The 20,383-nt window shown below is 44.5% G+C and overlaps 1 protein-coding gene across 1 annotated transcript; it reads left to right on the plus strand.

Annotated features, from left to right (window-relative positions):
• The first annotated feature begins 1,801 nt into the window (after positions 1-1,801).
• Positions 1,802-18,601, plus strand: DENND10 (DENN domain containing 10). The gene is made up of 9 exons (XM_087823981.1): positions 1,802-1,879; positions 4,378-4,574; positions 6,365-6,444; positions 9,465-9,613; positions 10,488-10,599; positions 12,449-12,549; positions 14,281-14,388; positions 15,951-16,045; positions 17,110-18,601. The coding sequence occupies exons 1-9, from the start codon at positions 1,825-1,827 to the stop codon at positions 17,284-17,286; spliced, it is 1,074 nt and encodes a 357-aa protein (XP_087680107.1). The 5' UTR covers positions 1,802-1,824; the 3' UTR covers positions 17,287-18,601.
• Positions 18,602-20,383: the final 1,782 nt, after the last annotated feature.

Consider the following 20,383-nt stretch of genomic DNA (forward strand, 5'->3'; position numbering starts at 1 on the left):
ATGAAACATGAATGTAAGTGTCTTCTTAGCTTCCAAACAGATTTTGAATCTGTGTCCCACTCCTCAGCCCCTAATACATGTGTGTTTTCTGTGAGAATTAGAAATATTAACTATTTACTACAATAGTAAGCACAGAGAATCCAAAGGTGCATAGTTCAGGATGCTGCCCTCCAGGGGTTCAGTCCAATGGGAGAAAAAAAAGAGCCATATACACGCTTAAATATACTCCAATATAGCTCTGTGGCCAAATGTATTAGACTCTGGAAGAGGGAGAAATTAATTTTGCCTGTGCTTAGGGAAGAAACGGTATTTGGGCCTTCATGAAGTAGACTTTCCCATGATCAAGAGCAGGTAGGACAAGGAGACTTGTTCAAAACATGCCAGCACTGATGATAAAGTAAAAAAACAGAAAACAAATTAATGCCCATTAATGGACAATGAAATAATCTTATTTTCATACTCAACAGTTAAAATTATTGAACCAGAACTCTCTTAACTTGGATAAACCTGTAAAAACACAAATTTGAGAGGGGAAAAAAGCATCGTACGAACACGATTACAAACTGTGCTACAGAACAGGAGGCTGTGTGTGCAGCACAGGGGTCTGCTGAGTGGCCGAGGCCGCCTGGGTCCACCTCCCGGCTCGGCCCCGGAGGCTGCACCGTCCGGGTAAATCGTGCCGCCTTTCAGTTTTCTCACCTGAAACCCAGGGGCCATAGCAGGTTTATACACAGGGCGATAGTGAGGACTTAAGGAAGTAATCCAAGTAAAACACGTAGAACAGTGCCTGCCGTTGAATAAATGTTAGAGCTATTGTTGCATTCGTGTCAAGTTTTAAAAGGAGCACAGTATTTTGTTCACAGTGAAATGTACACATATACCAAAGGTTAAAAACATTTAGTAAAACGACAACTGCCAAATTTAGAATAGCAGTTCCCTCCGTGGGGTAGGGAGGGGAAGGAGATTAGGGAAGAAACGGGAAGTGTTTCAACTCCTTTTATAATAACTATTCAGTTGAGCGGGAACCACACGCTTTTCTTGGATTGGCGTGTATGTATGAGATATTTTAAACACTTCCAAAAATACTAAAGGACACGGGAGAGGGACTGTATTCTTGCAGACACCACGGACGCCCCCTAATTAGCTTTGTGTGACCCGGGGGTGGGGGGCGGAGGCCCCAGGAGGGATCCCGGAGCCGCCCGAGCCGCCCGGCTCCTGCCCAGCGCTCCGACCTCGGTTCAAATCGCCCCTCCGCGGAGAAGCTCCCCGACCCCCTTTTAAAGCAGCGCCCCTCTAGCCAGTCCGTAACACGGAGCTGTTATTTTATTGCAATGGGTTTATGCCTCTGGGCTGTTTCAGTGGTGTTTTCCTAGGAAATTGTCCGTCTCTCCTCACTGGAATGCTCTGTCTCTCAACACTCTATTTCCAAAGCCATTTTAAGTCCTCATTTATTTTTCTGTGTTTGGGATGCACGGATGCACCGATGGGCGAATGAACGGAGACCCTCCGTCCAGCCTCAGGCGCCCCTGTGGGGAGCCCCAGTGAGGCCCCGCGCGGGCGGAGCGGGCGGGGAAACTCACGCGAGAGGAATTGTGGGAAGCCGCGGAGCAGGGGCGGCCTCCGAGGGCGGAACAGTGGCGCAGCGGAACGGAAGTCCGGTCGAGCGGGCGGGGCGCGCCTCCGGGGCGGGGGCGGGGCCTGGGGCGGGGGCGGGGCCGCAGCCTGCGGGTGGGGCCAACCGGCAGGCGGGCCCCGGAGGAGGAGGCGGAGCCTGGGAGCGGGGAGCCCGGAGCTGGGAGCCTAGCGCTGCTGCGGCGGCGGAAGATGGCTGCGGCTGAGGCGGCGGACACTCAGCTGATGCTCGGAGTCGGGCTGATCGGTGAGGACGCAGGCGCCCTGCCCCGCAGGCGCGCATCCCAGTTTCGCCTCCGCCTGGGTCCGGGGCGGCCCCTGGTCCCGCCGCCCGCGGTGGGGAGGGCGCGACCCTCCATGTTGGGCCTGGGCGGGGGGCTGCGCCGCCCGGCCTCCTCCGCGCGGGGGCTTCGACCAGCTGCCCCTGGCCCTTCTGCCCGCGGCCTCGGGGGGCGCCCAACGGGATTGGGCGGCGGGGCGGAGGGACCCCTCGGGCCTCCTCGGTCCAGGGAGGGGAGCTCCTCTTGGACTCCCCTGGCCGCAGACGAGCCCGGACGTGGAAGGTGACGGAGCTCCCGCAGCTGCGAGGGGGCCGCTGCGCAGGCGGGACCCCGGCTGAGCTGGGAGTCGCTCTCGGGCGGCCCGGCGGGGAGGCGGCTGGGCCGGGTGCCTCCGAGGGTGGGGGAGCCAGGCGCGACTGCCTGTCGGGCGCCCGCCTGGCCTGGATCATGTGACCGAGTGGTTCGCGACACGGTGGCCAACTGTACCAGCCTCGGGTGCCGCGTATTAGGCATGGACTACCGCCGTTTAACTCGCACCTCGGCTCCAGGGGTTGCGGGTGACGTTTGATACACACTTTACCGGAGGAGTAGATCGAGCCCAGGGTGTCATTTGTGCTCCGATGCACGCTACAACGCGGCGGGGCCGGGATTGGGACCCGTGCAGCCTGGCCCCGGAGTCCCCACTGCAGACAGTGGAGGCCCGTGCTCCGTGCGGTGGAGCTTGTGCTCGTGGCGCGGTGTCTGCATAATCACGCTGGGTGGGATCCGGAGAAATTAAGGGACGGGGAAATACGCTGGGATCTTCGGGGCGCTCGGAACGGGCGCAGTGTTTCAGGGTTGGGTGTTTCAAGGAGCCATTCATTTGATAGGTGACGGCGAGCGCGGGGTTGCTCGAATGAGCGTGTGTTGGTTCCCCGCGTTCCGTTGTCCTTTGAAAAAGCGTTCTTTGGAGATATTGAAAAACCTCTCCCGCTGTCTCCCTAGTGTACGCAAGAACCTTGCTTGGGTTGAGAAAAACTGGCGAAATGTGCTGGTTACTTTTCAGTGCCTCAAAGAAATGCATTTATCTGGAAATGGCTTCCTGTATTTCTTTTTTTTAAAAAAAAATTATTTTTTTGTTTTTCAGTTATAGTTGACATACAATATTATGCTAGCTTCAAGTGTACACCGCAATGATTAGACATTATACTTACTAAGTAAGTGATCATCCCAATAAATGTCGTACCCATCTGAACATTTCTTAAAGTGATTTTAAAACTGCTTCAGAGCAAAACCAAACCTCCAGCATCTTAGTCCTGCCTGCAGTACTTCTGAATTAAAGCTGAATTAAACTCCGACTTTATTTGGTAACTGAAGAAAAAGATCACCTAATCATTTTCAATTCAGCAGGTTTTTTATTTTTCATGTTGACTTGAAAAATAAAGGGATTTGCTCCAAAGTAATGGGAGGGGAAGCACATCCCCCCTTATGAAACAAGGAGGCAGATGTTGATACAGTAATTGCTGAAGCTGAGTGATGAGTGATGGGTGGAGATGGGGGCATTTTATTATTTTCTCTGCTTTTTTATATTCTTGATATTTTCCATAATAAGTTTTTTAAAAATCTATAGATCAAAATCTAGATTCTTACAGCCATATGAGCCGTAACTGTTTCTCTAAAATTTAGGCTATTTTTGTTTGGAGTTTTTATTAATAGATTGCTCCTCTTTTGTCATTGAGGTGTTTACTTTGATGATGAAACTACGTATGTGACTCGATAACCTTTATTATTATTACTAAAGTTTTTTTTCTATACGTATTTTATTGATTTTTTAAAAAATATATCTTTATTGATTTCAAAGAGAGGAAAGGAGAGGGAGAGAGATAGAAACATCAATGATAAGAGTCATTGATCCGCTTCCCCCTGCACGCCCCTGACTGGGGATCAAGCCCGAAACCCGGGCATGTGCCCTGACTGGGAATCAAACCCTGATTGCCTTGATCCTAGGTAGATGCTCAAGCGCTGAGCCACGCCTGGCTGGGGAATTTTTATTTATTTATTTATTTTAGATTTTTTTTTTAGAGAGAGAGGAAGGGAGAGGGAGAGAGAGAAACTTCAATGAGAGAAACATCAACATTGATTGGCTGCCTCCTGCACACGGGATGGAGCCTGAAACCCAGGCATGTGCCCTGACCAAGAATCGAACCCGTGACCTCTTGGTGCATGGATCGATGCTCAGCCACTAAGCAACACTAAATATAGAATTTGTACAATCAGCATGTAACATGATTTACTTAGGTAGCCTAAAATCCAAGGTCAGATCATTTGAGCAGTAGAGATAGGTGGGAATTAGGCGCCTCGCAAACCGAGTTGCTTTATAAAATGGGGTGTTAAAAGTGATTCCACTAAGTGCTTCTGAGTAACCAATCAATTCACTCCCTTGCTGCTGTTTGACATTCTCACAGTGACCATCTTTCCACCGTAGAAAAGGACACAAACGGAGAAGTCCTGTGGGTGTGGTGCTATCCCTCCACCACGGCTGCCTTACGGGGCCTGCTGCTGAGGAAGTGCTGCCTCGCCCGTGAGGACAAGCGCCTCCACCCCTTCGTCTTCGGTCAGTACAGAAGGACGTGGTTTTACATCACAACAGTCGAAGTTCCAGAGTCTTCAGTTTTGAAAAAGGTACGAGTGCATAAAGGTCAAAAAACCAAAAGCATTTAAAGTGATGTAAGATTATTCCAGTAACTCTTAGCTTTAGATTTTATCATTCACAATACGCTTTGCAAAACATTCAGTATGATTTTCATTAGGACTGTTCTCGTTCACGTTTCACTCTTACTCGTCCTATAAATATTTGTTGGTGTGCATTATATGACGGACCCTGCGGTTGTGCAGTGAAGCCTTGCTCGGGTTATACTCTGATGGGTTAAAATGCAGAAGTAGTTTCAGAGTAATGAGTCTCATTACAAGGGTGAAGTATTTTTTCCCATCAATAAAAGCTATTTTAGAGATATCACTGTCCGTGGCTTAGTAAAGAAAACTCTTTTTTTACTTGTTTGTGGGTGGGAAGGCTAAATTAAGACTAGAAAGGATAATTAAGGAAACTCATGCATTCAGTAGGTTTTTTGCTGTGTCATTTGATAGGGACAGGATCAGGGTGACATGTTGAAAACCACTATGTGGTCCTTGAGAGCTTCCCTGTCCCATCAGCCAGCAGGTTTTTTCAAAGAAAAGAATACTGGGGAGAAGTGGCTGGACTCCTGGCATGTTCCTGGGTTGGGACTTCTATTACCTTTTAGGGATAATTTTACAGCCAATAATAACCAGACTGTATGAAGCATGTCCAAGATATCAGTTTAAGGAATTACATTTAAAATAACAGGAAGGCAACAATTTAGAAACTGTTTAAGACAAAACAGAGATTCATAGTTTAAAAATTAAATTTGCAAAAAGATAGTTTTGCACATGTTATAAAATCCTTGGTTTATGTTCATTAGGTTCTTGCTGAAAAGTCTTGATGTATCCTCGGGTAGATTTATCGTGTTTTACACTACAGACTGCCAAATTACAGCAACAGCAATTTCTAATTTGTTTTTCAGATTTGAAAAATAGCAAGATATTGAGATTTTATACCTCAAAATATTTTTTAAAATGTATTTCTTCTTTTTTTAAATCCTCAACCGAGGATATGGTTTTTTTGTTTGTTTGTTTTTTATTTTTTAGAGAGAGAGGAAGGGGGAGAGAGAGAAACATCGATGCAAAAGAGAAACATCAATCGACCGGGGATCAAACTGGAAACCTTTCGGTGCACAGGCGATGTTCCAACCAACTGAGCCACCCGGCCAGGGCCTAAAAATGTATTTCTTAAATACTTTGCTTTTATAAAGTTCTAAATTTTGTTTCATTAATGGGATTAATTAGTATATAATTATCAGAAATTTGTATTTATAATAATAAAGGCATATAAATAAATGAAGCTTATAGCAGTGCCCTTTAGGTTATATAGCAACCTGCAGAGAGCGGACTGTTTCAGGAACTGTATAATTTTTACTGTAAGAATTTTACTGAGATGTGTTTTTGTTGTTTTCCATTCTTCTATATCATTAATGAAAAACAGTTGCTAAATTGGTAGGTCTGGTATAGCATTCCTAGCTCTGCTTTGATGAGGTTAGGGGATTTAAAGTAAAAATTCACATTTTTAATCTTTGAAATATTTTTGTTTTTTGAAAAAAACGCTAACCAAAGTTTTGCATTTTTATGTAGGAAATTCAATATTTATGTCTATGTAACTTTTTATGTGTGTGGATATACATATAAAGTATAAAGAAACCACTGAGGACTTGGTTACATTCTGGTCTTTTCCTTTTAATGCTGCTATGTCTTGTACAAGAGGTTTGTTAAAATATAGTGATAAAAATTAATTCTGTTAAAGTGTCTTTAAAAAGTGTACTTTTTTTGTTTCTTTTGGACAGGTGACTCATTTTTCTATTGTTCTGACCGCCAAAGATTTTAACCCAGAGAAATATGCCGCCTTCACTAGGATATTGTGTAGGTCTGTATGAAAACTGTATTAAATGCTAATATACAAAACTGCAGATCTAGAGCAGATTTCTACCCTGAGGAAGCAGATTTCCCCTTTGTCTCCCAACTTAATCTTGACCGGCCCTTCAGTGACTGTGTGGTAAAGGGACTGTGTCACCTGCTTCAGTGATACTGCTCCCCTCATTTGGGAAAATGGTAGAGGGCAGGAGAAAGCTCCATTTGCGAGACTTAGAGCGCCTGGGTGTTGTGAGTCACTTGCCATTGTTGGTCTGTTACTTCTACTCATTTGTAGTTCGAACTTTCCTGTACAGGACGGATAAGTTAAGAGCTTTGCAAAGTGGTCAGCTGCCTCGTGTGTGTCAAGGCCTGTGAGGGAGTCATTTGGGGGAAAGTTAATGAGCATTTTGAATTACGCTGAAGCACAGGAAAACATTTCTTAGCTGGAATGCTGAGGAGCTGAAAAACTGATTCATTGGTTAATAGTGATTCGGGTAGACCCCTTTAGTTTCATCCTAGCTGTTGAAGAAATTTATTTAAAACACACCTGCCTGCTTTCTTGCCTCAGTAAGTATATTTAGTGAACTTCATGAAATCTTTCTTATATGTTAGGAGTGTTGGCTTTTTTCTGTAATGGAGACTTTTGCAGGGTTTTTAGTTTAGTTTTTTTTTTTAATATTATTGTCATTAGATAGACTTAAAAGTTTAGTTGTTATATATTACTTAGCCCTCAGGGTCACACCCAATAACTAGTTTGGGGTTGGTGTGAATGATGGGAGTTTTGTTTTCCTCTCTATAATCCCAATGTATGGTTTCCTTTTTGCCATTTTTATGTGCACACGTGACATAGCATAAGAATACCTTCTCATTACCCGAAGGGTTTCAGTTAGGTTGTGTTTTGACAAAGTGAAGTTTTACTGTGTTTGCACCCAGCTTTGATATGAAAGACTTCTTGCTGCCTAGGATAAATTCCAGGTATATGGCTCTGTGGAATATAAACAGCTGTCTGCTAATATGTACTGACACAGAGAAAGATTATGATCGCTAGAAGAGACACTGTCCGGAAACTGTGAACTAAAAGCATTGCAAAGGTGTTTTTGAACAAACATTGGACTCCTGTTTCATTTGATTGGGTGAAGGTTAAGTTACTTAACTAAATTCACTGGGAAGTGCTCTGGGGCCGGAAGGCAAGGTTAGTTTAGACCCCACTAATTGCCCGGGAGGAAGCCCAGAGGGTTTCTCAGCTTTTGTGGTGCCATGGCCTTGTTGCATTCTAGATTCTCTTCTGCCACAGTGCAAAGGAATTGAGGACTCAGACCTATTGCCAGCCACTTCCTCTGCCTCCAGCCCCTTAGTGAACTCTAGTGCTTGCCCTTATGTATGCATACACCAGTGGACTCAGGTACACACGCTTTCTCCCTGTGAACACGTGTCTGCATGCACATGCACACAAACACTTTTAAAACAATTTTTCTAATTTTTCAATTACAATTGACATACAATATTATATATTAGTTTCAGGTGTATACCACAGTGATTAGACAGACATTTTTTTATAGTGGTGGGATTACCATGGATGTGCTCCCTGTCATTTCTGGTGAGAATAGCAGGCAGGCATTCCTTCCGTAGCACGCTGCTCACAGTGGCAGTGGAGGCCCACATGGGTTCATTCCCTCTATGGATTCAGGCACACTTGGAGTCAGTTGTCCAGGCCAGGTGTGACAGCTTGTGGATGTACATCTGAATGCGGTCCCTTGGGTTGTGCTTTGTGGTTTTGGGGGATTTCTCCTTCTAGTCAGTCTCTCATGGCCCAGGGTTGTCATGTGGGAAGTCATCTTATCCTACCACCTCTCATGTTTCTCTTCTCCTATATATTGTTTCTATTTTATAATTGTAATGGTGTCTTTTTTGGTTTTGTAGCTTTTTGGTGGTGGTAATGTAAGCACGTTTAAAAAAAAGTACAAAAGATACAGGAGGGTGTACAGTGAAAACTAAGTCCCTGCCTTCTCCTAGTCCTAGCCTCTAGTTCTACCTCCTGACTCCCCACCCCAGGGCTGCTCCTGGGCCTGTTTTCTTTATATCCAGCTCGAGATAATGCCTCCTTAATAAGCATGTGGGCAAGTTCGTGGGCTTGCCCCTATACTTTATATATCTGATAGCTTACCATAGTCATTGTGCTCTACCTTTTTTCTCAGTTTCTGCATTGAAAAACACTGATGATTAACAAAATTTGGTAAGCTCTTAAAACATTTTTTTTCATTATCTTAATGAAACTTAATCTACATTAAGTATTATTTTCAAGTGACCTATCCTAAACATTGGTTTTATTTTCTTCCCAGTTTTCTATTCCTTCAGCTGCTGAAAGGCCCAAGTAGACCCAGTCCTGCTTTCCAAGCAAAATTTAGATTTAGTTGCTCATAGGAAGAGATTTCTGGGGAGGGATTGATTTCACATGCGAGCTATAAATGGAGCCAGTTTCCTGTCAGCATTTTCTGGAAGTTTTAACTTGATGAATGTATCTAGTGCGCATTTATCACCAGAGTCTTAAAGGAGTTTGATTTCTTAATGATCTAAATATAGTTATCTCTGGAAACTCTGGTAATAAATACAGGTTCTACAGCTAATTACTGCTTTCTTCGTGAACAATGCATAAACCTCCTTTCTTGTCAGAGGAAATCCCAGCGACAGTCACAGAGCACCAGCTGTGACTGTCAGACATAAAAAGATAACTATACAGCGTTCTGAGAATAAGGGGCCTCGGAGAGCCCGTCGTTCATTCTTCTGCCTGAGTGCATTACAGCAGGCTTTCCCAGATATAACGGGAGAGCTGACTTCGAAGAATTGTCAAAGGTCTCTTAAGGGGTTCTTTTTAAAAATACATTTCAAATTAAATTTTAGAATTATCAGGCATTCAGAAGTGTATTAGCAAGTTGGCTTCGATTCTGTAGAAAGTACCCGCGCCTGGCCTTGGCGCCTTTCTCCATGTGGCTGGTGGGAAATAAAAGCACAGTTGCATTTTGTTTTTCCTTTCAGACTGTACCTGAAGCATGGGAGCCCCGTTAAAATGATGGAAAGTTACATTGCAGTTCTCACAAAGGGAATATGCCAGAGTGAAGAAAATGGCTCTTTCCTTAGCAAGGACTTTGATGTCCGGAAGGCATACCTCGCAGGCTCCATCAAAGGTAAAAGGGGAAAGAGACAAAACCCCATCTCAGACGATTTCATGCCCACGACAGAACCCCCAGGCCCAGGACAGTCTCTCGGTAGACGGTTTCTCTTTTCACATGTGTCATCTGTGTCATATTTAATTCCTCTGCAGGAGAGTGTCAACTTCTCCATTTCCTTATTGGATCAGAGTCTGCCGTAGGAAAGCAGGCTTGATTCTGACCTCATGTAGAAATGTTCTTTGACCAGTGCGCTGCGTTTCAGGGTGCTACGCCTGGAGAGCTCCAGCCCCAGGCCAGGCTTCTAGTCCAGCTCCCGCCTTTTCTACCCGGAAAATCCAAAATGGCAGAGAGCCCAGGGCTGAGCCACAGGCTTCGGGGCCTGAAGGAAGGAGCGGGATCTCCAGGGGAATGCTGACCTTTGCTCCCATCCTCCCATCGCCCCTGTCTGTCTTCACTGTTGATGCTACTGTTCTATATGGTTTCTAAGCGTCCCTGTGAAGGTGTCAGCTGCTGTCCTGTCTCAAAAGGATTCAAGTAATGATGTGGGTGGGTGGGAGGGGCTGGTCAGTGAATATTTTTTTAAACTTGAGTTTTCATGACACTGGCTGATTCCCTTCATACCGTTACTCCACTTTCTTGTGAGTCTGCCTTTGTGTATGCACCCAAAATAGAGTCCCTTGGGGGCAGGGGTAGGCACCTCCATCCTTGGAGGCAGATGTATGGATTGATATGCCACCCATCAGATAAAATGATTCTGTGCTTGCAGTAGTTACCAAAATTTATTCTCTGTGTTGAAAATAATTTTGCATTGATATGACAAGGATTTTTTTCTGATAAAAACTTTATATAATACTTAATGTAGTAACATTATAATTTCTTTTGTTTTGAGACATTGTATCTCAGTTTGGAATGGAAACTGTTATCATACACACGGCACTGATGCTCAAGAAAAGAATTGTTGTCTATCACCCCAAAATAGAAGTTGTCCAGGAGTTTACCAGGTATCCTCTCTAGTCATTAAAATGTGTAAACCTTGTTGGCAGCCAGTTTGGGGCACTTGGTGTTACTCTGTGCTCTATTCTGTTGCACATTTGGTAAAAATAGAACATGTTGGTCTGGGGGGTGAATGGTCCTGTTTAGATTTAGCAATTCAAGGTCACTGAATTTCGACAGATTCTTCTTTAATTTTAGAAATATGCATATTTTAGAGCTAGGAGTTTGCAAACTTCTCTTTGCCAAAGAGGAGATATTTAAGGCTTGTGGGCCATATGGTCTCTGTCTGAACTACTCAACTGTCATGGGTAGCATAAAAGCAACCGTAGACAGTACCTACATCAGTGAGTGAGCATGGCTGTGTTTCAGTAACATTTTATGTGTAAAGACAGGCAGCAATTCGTGGGTCATAGTTTCCTGACCCGTTTAGTAAGTTGTTTCTTTTGTTCAATTTTACCACAGACCTGTCTCTTTTATTTTTTATACTAAGTAGAGGGGTATGTGTGTATGTTTTAGGGGTGGTTGTGTCTTTTTTGCCTAATCTAACTTGTTCTTAGATTCTTTTTTAAAATCAGGGAGAACTAGCATTTATGCTGTGTTTACTGTATGGCAGGCATTGTGTAAGGTACCTTAGGTTATTAAATTTACTCATGACGAGAACCTTGCAAGCATTAATATTCTGTATTATTGATGAGAAAACTGAGGCTGAGAGGCTAAGCGGTCAGATAATGGAAAGAGGACAAGGTCTTGGTAGTCAAACGCCTGGGTTAAAATCCTGGGAAGGCAATGTATTCTCTCTGTGCCCACATAAAGGATGCTCATGTTTCTAAGCCTCAGTCTCTTGATCTGTAAAATGAAGCTAATACCTACCTCAGAGGCTTATTTTCAGGATTGAAAATAATTTGTGTGAAGTTCTTAGCGGGTACCTTGCCCATAGTGTACACTTTAGAAATAATTATTGTTAATGATTGCCGTTGCCTCAGATCTTACGTGAAAGCGCCAGAATTTTTACCCTCCTCGCTCTCACTCCAAACCCTGTACTTTTCTAGCCCATTACCCTTTCCTCTACATTTATGCTGCTGAAACATGTCCACAGCTTCTGAGATCTGTAACAAGGCACCAGGGCGTTCACAAAACCACAGATAAACTCAACACTTCTTCTTGCAATAGTTGTTTTACTGGAAGTTTTTTTTGTGTGTGTGGTTTTTTTTTACTGAAACCTATTTTGTAAAAATCAAACACAAAGTGATTTGCAAGTTTGACTGGAATTAAATATGAAATGAGAGACTTCAAAACACTTTTTGCATCCTGGCCAGTGTGGCTTAGTTAGTTGAGCACCTTCCCATGCACCAAAAGGTCGCTGGTTCTGTTCCCAGTTAAGGGCACATGCCCAGGTCGTGGGCTCAGTCCCCAGTAGGAGGCGTGCAGGAGGCTGCTGATCCTTTTCTCTCTCCCTTCGTCCCTCTCTCCTCTCCCTTCTCTCTCTAAAATCAATAAAAACATTTAATAAAAATAAAAGACTTCTTTGCTTTCAGAGCCCTCTTTAGATTGTACCCTCAGACTCCCTCTCCATGGCAGTCTGCAGAGTAGGGTGTTTGGAGGAAAACCTTAGAAGCGTCTCTTTGCTACCATGGAGATCTTTGGAAACTTCACCTTTAGCTTTTTGTAGTGAATCTGACACCAAAAGCAGTAAAACATTGCTTTACTTTCATTTGAAGCCTGGAGGTGTTGGCCCATTTAGGGCTAGCTCTCTGCTCTGCCCGTGATAGCCAGTTTCCCAGAAGAGGAGGGAAGGGGGCGGGCCGAGTCTCTCAGCTGCAGGCCAGCCACCATTGCGTTCTCACTCTGATTCCCCAGGACCCTGCCTGCCCTGGTGTGGCATCGACAGGACTGGACCATACTTCACTCGTATGTGCACCTCGATGCCGACGAGCTGGAAGCCCTGCAGCTGTGCACAGGTAGACCACAGGGTCCCAGGGCAGGGACTCGACTTTCACTAGGGTTTTGCTTGGTTCTTTGGTTTTTGGAGGTTGGTGTGTGTGTGCATGTGTGCATTCCTAAGAGGAGTATTAATCAGTTGTTATTTCTTTGGCAAATGGAACCAATTTCCCCCCCCTTTAATTTAGAAACAAATTGGGTAAAATACATGTAATACAAAATTTACCATCTTAATCTTTTTCTTTTTTTTAAAATCCTTACCTGAGGATATGCTTATTGATTCCAGAGAGAGGGGATGGGTCAAGGGGAGAGAAAGAAACATCAGTGTGAGAGAGAACATCAGCCTGCTGCCTTCCATGCGTGCCTTGATCCGGGGATTGATCCGGCAAATTTTGGCGTACAGGACAATGCTCCAACTGAGCCACATCGACCAGGGCTCATCTTAATCAATTTTAAGTGTGTAGTTCAGTGGCATTAAATACATTCAAATTGTTATGCAGCTGTCTCCAAAATACTGTTATTTTTAACTTGTCAAGTTCTTGTCTTAAAAATTTTCTTGCCCCGCTGGGTGTGAGTCAGTGGTTGAGCATCGACCTATGGTCCAGGAGATCAGGGTTCGATTCCCGGTCAGGGCACATGCCCAGGTTGCAGGCTCGATCCCTAGTGGAGGGGGGGCGTGCAGGAGGCAGCTGATCAATGACTCTCTATTGATGTTTTTCTCTCTCTCCCTCTCCCTTCCTCTCTCTGAAATCAATAAAGATATGTATTTTTTAAAAGCTGCCCAGCCGGGCATGGCTCAGCGGTTGAGCGTCGACCTAGGATCCAGGCGATTGGGGTTCGATTCCCCGTCAGGGCACATGCCCCAGTTGTGGGCTTGATCAATGACTCTCTCATCATTGATGTTTCTCTCTTTCCCTCTCCTTCCCTTCTCTGAAATCAATAAAGATATATTTAAAAACAAAAACAGTTTTATCAGTGATTTGATTTAGATTATAATTGAGCCTTGTCATATTTTTTCTCAAAGAAAAAACTTTTTTAAACTGTATGCCTGGCTGGTGTGGCTCAGTTGGTTGAGAATTGTTCCATGCACCAAGTGGTTGCCAGTTTGATTCCCAGTCAGGGCACATGCCCAGATTGCAGGCTGGATCCCCAGAGGAGGCGTGCAGGAGGCACCCGATGTTCCTCTGTTGTCAAAGTTTCTATCTTTCCCTCTCTCTAAAATCAATAAAAACATATTAAAATAAAAGAAATCCAAAGTCTAAGAATTGTCTTCCCACACCAATTCCAAAGGTCTGATAAGTCTAGAGTTGCCCTGATGTTTTTAGCACTTATTTTATGAGCTCTGAAATCGGTGAAAGATGCTGCTGTTTCCACTCACTTTCCCTGAGAAACCCCAGGTGTTTGGCTATGATTTCTTGGAGACAAGGACCCAGAGCAGGAACACTGATCAGGAGCATCCTTGCTACCTTCTGCTTCGTCTGTCATTTTTGTCCCCAAAAGCAATGGCTGAAAAGTAAATGCTTTCCTTCAGCCTCCTTCCTTGACACTGAAGCCTGGCTTTGGAACATTTTGAGTTGTGTGAGTTTCTTAAGGCAATTGACAATAATGTAGTCTTAATAAATGCCACAGGCCACAGCCAATGTGCCCTGAATAAGTAAAGCAGCTGGTGACCTTTTAGACTCAATTCTCATTTGCTGTGCTCACAATATGATTTCTTCGGACTCTAGTAATGTTGCTCATCTCTAACGCAGGTTACGTCGCCGGATTTGTAGACTCGGAGGTGAGCAATAGATCAGACCTCTATGACGTGTTTGTGAACCTGGCAGACAGTGAGATTACCGTTGCCCCACTTGCGAAAGGTTAGTTCTGTTAGCTGGGAGGTTTTGGCTCAAGGTCTGTCATGAGGTTTTAATCAACACAGTGCCAGGGCTGCAGTTATCTGAAGGCTCAACTGGGGCTGGAGACTCCACTTCCCAGCTAACTCGCACGGTTGTTGGCAGGAGCCCTCACCACATGGGCCTCTCCATAGGGCAGCTTGAGTGTTCTCATGGCGGACAGCTGGCTTCCCCAAGAGTGAGTGATCCAAGCGACAGAGGAGACCACAGTGTCCTTTATGACCTAGTCTCAGAAGTCATGCACCTCACTCCTCCATATTCCATTTGTCAGAAGCAAGTCATTAAGCCCCATCCCACTTAAGGGAGAGGGATTAGGCTCCGCCTCCTGAGGGGAGCATCACTAAAGAACGTGTAGCATTTGTCACCACCCAAAGGTTGACTGACTCCTGTGTGGAAACTCTCTCTGAAGGATGGCTCAGTAAGCCCAAGGAAATGAAAGTATTCTTGGAACTAATGATCAAGAAAGGGGTCCTAGCTGTCATAGTGTCACCTCTGGGAACTAAATTGTCCTAAACTACAGCTACATAAAATGGTAAAGATCAGGTTAACCTTGTGTGTGCCCAGGGCACTTCTGGGGTGTTGCCTATAGATGGGAATTCCTGGGAACAGCTTTTCTGTTGTCATTTATCTCTTTCTCCTGAAAGTGGGAATAGCTGAACGCTGGCTGATGGGGGTGTTTTTGTTAGATAGATTCTCATTATGTGAGATTTTATCTAGGAACTCCAAATGAGTAGAACCAGAACTAGTACTATTTCATTTGTTTTAAAATTACCAACATAATGCATGTTCCTGGTGAAAAATTTTAAATATAAAATACTACCTTTTGTAAAGCAAAAGTGATAGAAACCTAGCTGTGGCTGGGCCACTGAAATTGCTGAAAGGGTGGCCATCTTCCTGCTGCCACCTGTTGCTGTGAGTCTGTAAAATGGGCTCATCCCAGGCAGCACCATTTGTGTTTGTCCCTTGGAGTGGCAGACCGAAATTTCTGTTACTCCCCTGGCTGCAAAAAGTAGCAGTGTATATAATTAATGCACCTTAGGTTGTTTCCTTTACTCGTGTCTAAGGGCCTTTCCACACTGAATGTTCAGTGGCTTCTGCTGAACTGACAGGAAGCCCTGCTTTCACAATATTCCCGCCAGAAAGATAAACTTGCGTTCTTAACTGTCAGGACCTGGACAGGAAAGTCAGGCTCTTGGCTTAAACTCACAACTTATCTGTAGTTAGAAGCTTTCATTAGTGTTGTCTAGAAAAAAATAAAATTCTTAATCAGGTAGGTGTGAAAGAGAAATTTGGTTTGGTATTGGTGTGTTTTTATTTGGGACATGAAGTATATAAACCATGATTTTGTCTTCCTTCCCTCCCAGCCTGTTGTCATACTTGTGTTTAGCAATCGGATGGAAATGAGGGGGTTGTTGGTTGCTTTTTGAAAATTCCCTGTGTGATCTTTCAGGTTTTCAGAGAGGTGACATGATTATTTTTTTATTAAACTTCTAAATATTCACACAACATATTCTTAATCTCACCAGAGGCCATGACAATGGGCAAACTGCACAGAGAAATTGGTCAGCTAATTGTTCAGTCTGCAGAAGATCCAGAGAAATCCAACAGCCATGTTATACAGGTAACTTCTGAACCTGCCGACTTACTCAGGGTCCTAAACCAGCGTCGCTGGGCAGTGTGCGCAGAGCTGCTCTTTACCTGCTGTGCACGTGACAAAGGGAAGTGACTGGGAGAGGCCAGTGGGCAGATGCTCATGAGGGTTTGCAGATGGACCTGCTGGAAATGAGCAGGTGGGGGCTGCTCTGAGGATAAGATCTATATGGTGGGACGGCTGGTGCTAAGCTAAGCATTTATGGTGAGAAATGTAACTTCCAAGTGTCTGGAAGGCTGTTCTGGACTGGCAGTGCATCCTCTCCTCCTAGCAGAATTTTCACAAAGAAAGTGTAAACAGAAGGTTGCTGCTGAGCATGGGGAACTAGGTAGAGCGTCTTAATAGAGCTTTGATGTATTGCCTCCAGGACATTGATGATGTAGGCCCTGCCAACCTCAGCAGACTCTGGTGTCACACCCTGCAGGGCTAGCTCCTCTGTGGTCTTCCTGTCAGCTGATGACAGTGCCCATGTGGACCCTCCTCTCCCTTGTTGATGGGATGGCACATGGATGAGCGGGGAAACACAATGTGGTATCCAGATATAGTAGAATATTATTCAGCCATAAACAGGAATAAAGTTCTAACATGCACCACAACATGGACGAACCTTGGAAACATTATGCTAAGTGAAATAAGCTGGTCAAAAAGTACAAATATTGTATGATTCCACTTATGTGAGGTACCTAGAATAGGCGAATTCAGAGGCAGAAAGTAGAATGGTGGTTGGAGGGGACTGGGGTTTAGTGTTTAATGGAGACAAGAGTTCCAGTTGGGGTGATGAAAAGGTCTGGAGATGGACAGTAGTGATCATCATCATCATACAACACTGAAGGTACTTCACTGCCACTGAACTGTGTCCTTAAAATGGCAAAAACTATCCGTGATATTGATAAGTCTGTTATTTTGTTTCATTTTTTCTAACTTATAAAGTTAGATACACTTTTAAAAATGGCAGTAAGAGTTCTATTAAAATGCAACAACTACTAAAATTTCTTAATGCTAACAGACTGCATATTTTCCTGTTTTTATTAAAGGATATTTCCCTGAAAACAAAAGAAATCTTCACCAACTTGGCATCATTTTCAGAAGTTTCGGGTGATGGAGGAAAGCTTGTTCTCAATTTTGAGGCACTAAAGCAAAGACGATTCCCACCAGCAACAGAAAACTTTCTTTACCATCTAGCAGCAGCCGAACAAATGCTGAAAATCTGACAGCGTCAGATGGTATCACTGAGGACTGATACAAAGCTCTTTGACCATGATTTTCCATTAACTATGTAAAATATTGAAAATAACAAGGAAATGTTATATTTTAGTGATTTATTTGAAAGTATTGAGATTTGACCTGAAAAGCACTGAAACACATGAAAACACTTCTGATCTTCTCTTATCCGATTAGTTCACACCTACTCCCAATGCTGGACAGAGTGCTGTGACCCGTAAATAAGTTATAAGGTGGCCCGCTGTCCTGGGTAAGAGGAAGCAGCGCTGCCGAGTTCTCACGCAAATCAGCAGCTCCGAAAGCCGTCGCTATTGTAAGTTTGTTGTCACCTTGTCGCCATGAGCAGTTTTTCAGAAAGCTGCCTGAGATTTTGCTTCATATTCTAGGAAGAACTTTCATTCCTCATGAGGAGCTCCTCTTTCTGAGCCAAACTACCAGGTTGTCTGCCGAACTGTCTAGAAGATCATTCAAAAGACCCTGCAGTTGCACTTTCTTATAAAAGAAAAATTTTTCCTTGGCCTTTGAACACTTTGCCTATATTATGAGGGTTTTGCATAGATTTTATACTTGAGTAGACAACTTTAGTAATCCTTATTTATACTGTCTCCAAGTGAGCATTTGGCAAACTTAAGCCATCGGCACTCTTCAATTAACCTTCTAGCAATATTATTTTGAAAGGCCAGTCCTCATAGGGCAGAGTCAGATAAGCACCCATTTTGAATAGAAATGTCTGTATAACTGAACTAGCAATTTGACATAATTGGTAAGGGAGTGTGAGAATGACCTGCCTGCAAGGGCCAAACCCGAGAATGTCTTCAAATAACTCCAGTAAAAAGTTAACTTGGCCACATACGAAGCTAACTGTTCCTGTTCACTTGTGTACCTTTCTCATAATTGGATACTTAAAAGTTGCAAAATAAGCACAGAGGTCTAGGTTATGTTCTTGTTTTATTATATGTATTCATATTAACTACGAAAGGTTATTTTACAGTCAGTACTGTTGTCCTTAGAAATGTTAACCCAGAAAAATGTTTGCAAAAAAGTCTTGTCTCTGTTGGATCTTTCACTTATTCTTGTTAAGTAAAATGTTTGAAATAGCTCTTTCTCTTCCACCTTGGGAAAGGGTGGACCTGAAATGAGATTTTGTTTACTAAAGCAATTTAAAACTAAACTTGCACTTTATGAAAATGAATACTAACATCTTTTTCTCCCTCATTTTTGTATTACTGTATTAGCTAATGATCAAAGTTGTTAAAATTACGAATGTATGATGCAAAAATAAAATGGAAATATTTTGATACTCAACGAAGTTTTAGGTAGATGAGAAATTGCACCCTTTCTCGAATTCTTTCCACTTCAAAAAAACAAAACCTTTTTGCCAACTGCGAATGTGCTGAGGAATTATTAAAAGACCTCTTTGAAAGTGATGGGGGCCCTGGCTCGTTTGGCTCAATGATTAGAGCATCGGCCTGCGGACTGAAGGGTCCCGGGTTCGATTCCGGACAAGGGCAGGCACCTCGGTTGCAGGTCCATCCCCGGCCCTGGCCAGGGCGCATGCAGGAGGCAACCAATCGATGTGTCACGTCAATGTCTCTCCCACTCTCTGAAAAGCAATGGAAAAAGTATCCTTGGGTGAGGATTACAAAAGTGAAGGGGTGCAGGCTCCTTTCTCCCACACCTGGCTCAGCCCCTCACGGCCCCTCCTTCTCCCTCTCCTGCCTGTTCCCAGTGCCGCCTTCAAAGCGGCTCCTTTGGGAAGATGCCCTCGTGCCACTCACTGTTGGGGGTTGGCCTCCGCCTGGGGCTGGTGCACTGTTCTTCTGTTTAGTGTAAGCCTGGGGCTAGACTGAGCCATCTGGTAAACCAGTTTTACTAATTTTGTCCTTTTAGGCTGTTGTGAAACCCTTTTTATCAAATTTCGAGATAACCATCATTCTGGCCCAGGGAAAACTGAAATCCAGATACATTCTTTGGTAATTTGGGGCAGGGTGTGTTGGAAACATTCCTCCAGGACGCAACTGTTTGGGTACCTACTCTGCATAGTGCACTGTTGTATCTTGGGGCTTCTTTTATGCACAAGATAGTTCCTGTCCTCAAGGGGCAGTCTACAGGGGCACAGGATCTGCAAACAGGTCGCTGCACTGTGGCGTGGCAAGTGCTAGACAAGTGGTATGGGAGCACAGGAGGGGCACCTGATTCAGCACTGAATCCTGGAAGGCTTCCTGGAGGGAGTGGTCCAAGTCCAAGTCAGACCTAAAGTATAAGCAGAGGAAAGCAGGTGTGAAGGCCCAGAGCAGAGAGAACACAGCCCCTTTGAGGAGCTGGCTGTTGCTCCAGAGTGAGGAGAGGGAGCGGCAAGAGATGAGTAAGGCAAAGGCTCTTTCTTGCCTGCATGGCAAGGAGTTCGAACTTGATCCTAAAGCGGGGAGAAGCCACTGAAGGCTTTTAAGCAGGTGTGGCTTAGGACAGCCAGCTGGAGCACGGACTGGAGGGAGCCAGAGAGCAGTAAGAGTAAAACCAGCAGGGGATGCTGTTGGACTGAGCTGCGCTAAGTGGCAGTGGCCTTGGAGGGAGTTCGTGAGATGAGATGACGGGCTCAGCCTATTGAATGGGAGTGTGGGGAAAGGCTGAGTCAGGGTGACGCCAGTGATCCTGTCTGATGCAACTGTGGTGGTGCCATTTCCTGAGATTGGGAGGTCTCAAGTGGACATCCAAATGGCAACGTGCAGGGGACAGCTGGATGTGAGGCTACTGCCAGGGGACAGCAGGCACAGAGACCGGTCCAGCAGCCAGCAGTGGGCGTGGCTGACAGTCTCAGCAGAGTGGGTGGGCTGCACAGTGAGGGCAGACAATGTCTGAAAACGTTTGGCTACGAGCGGGGGTTTTGCTTTTACCATTTATTGTTTATCTTCACCTGAGGATACATCTTGATTTTAGAGAGAGAGAAACACTGATGTGAGAGAAACATAAATTGCTGCCTCCCACATGTCCCAACCAGGGACCAAACTTGCAACCTAAGTATGTGCCCTGGTCAGAAATCGAACCTGCAACCTTTTGGTGCAGGTTGGTTGGGGACGACACCCCAAC

The sequence above is a fragment of the Miniopterus natalensis genome, chromosome 14 (assembly GCF_054644295.1).
Source record: "Miniopterus natalensis isolate mMinNat1 chromosome 14, mMinNat1.hap1, whole genome shotgun sequence".
In the NCBI taxonomy this organism is placed as follows: Eukaryota; Metazoa; Chordata; class Mammalia; order Chiroptera; family Miniopteridae; genus Miniopterus; species Miniopterus natalensis.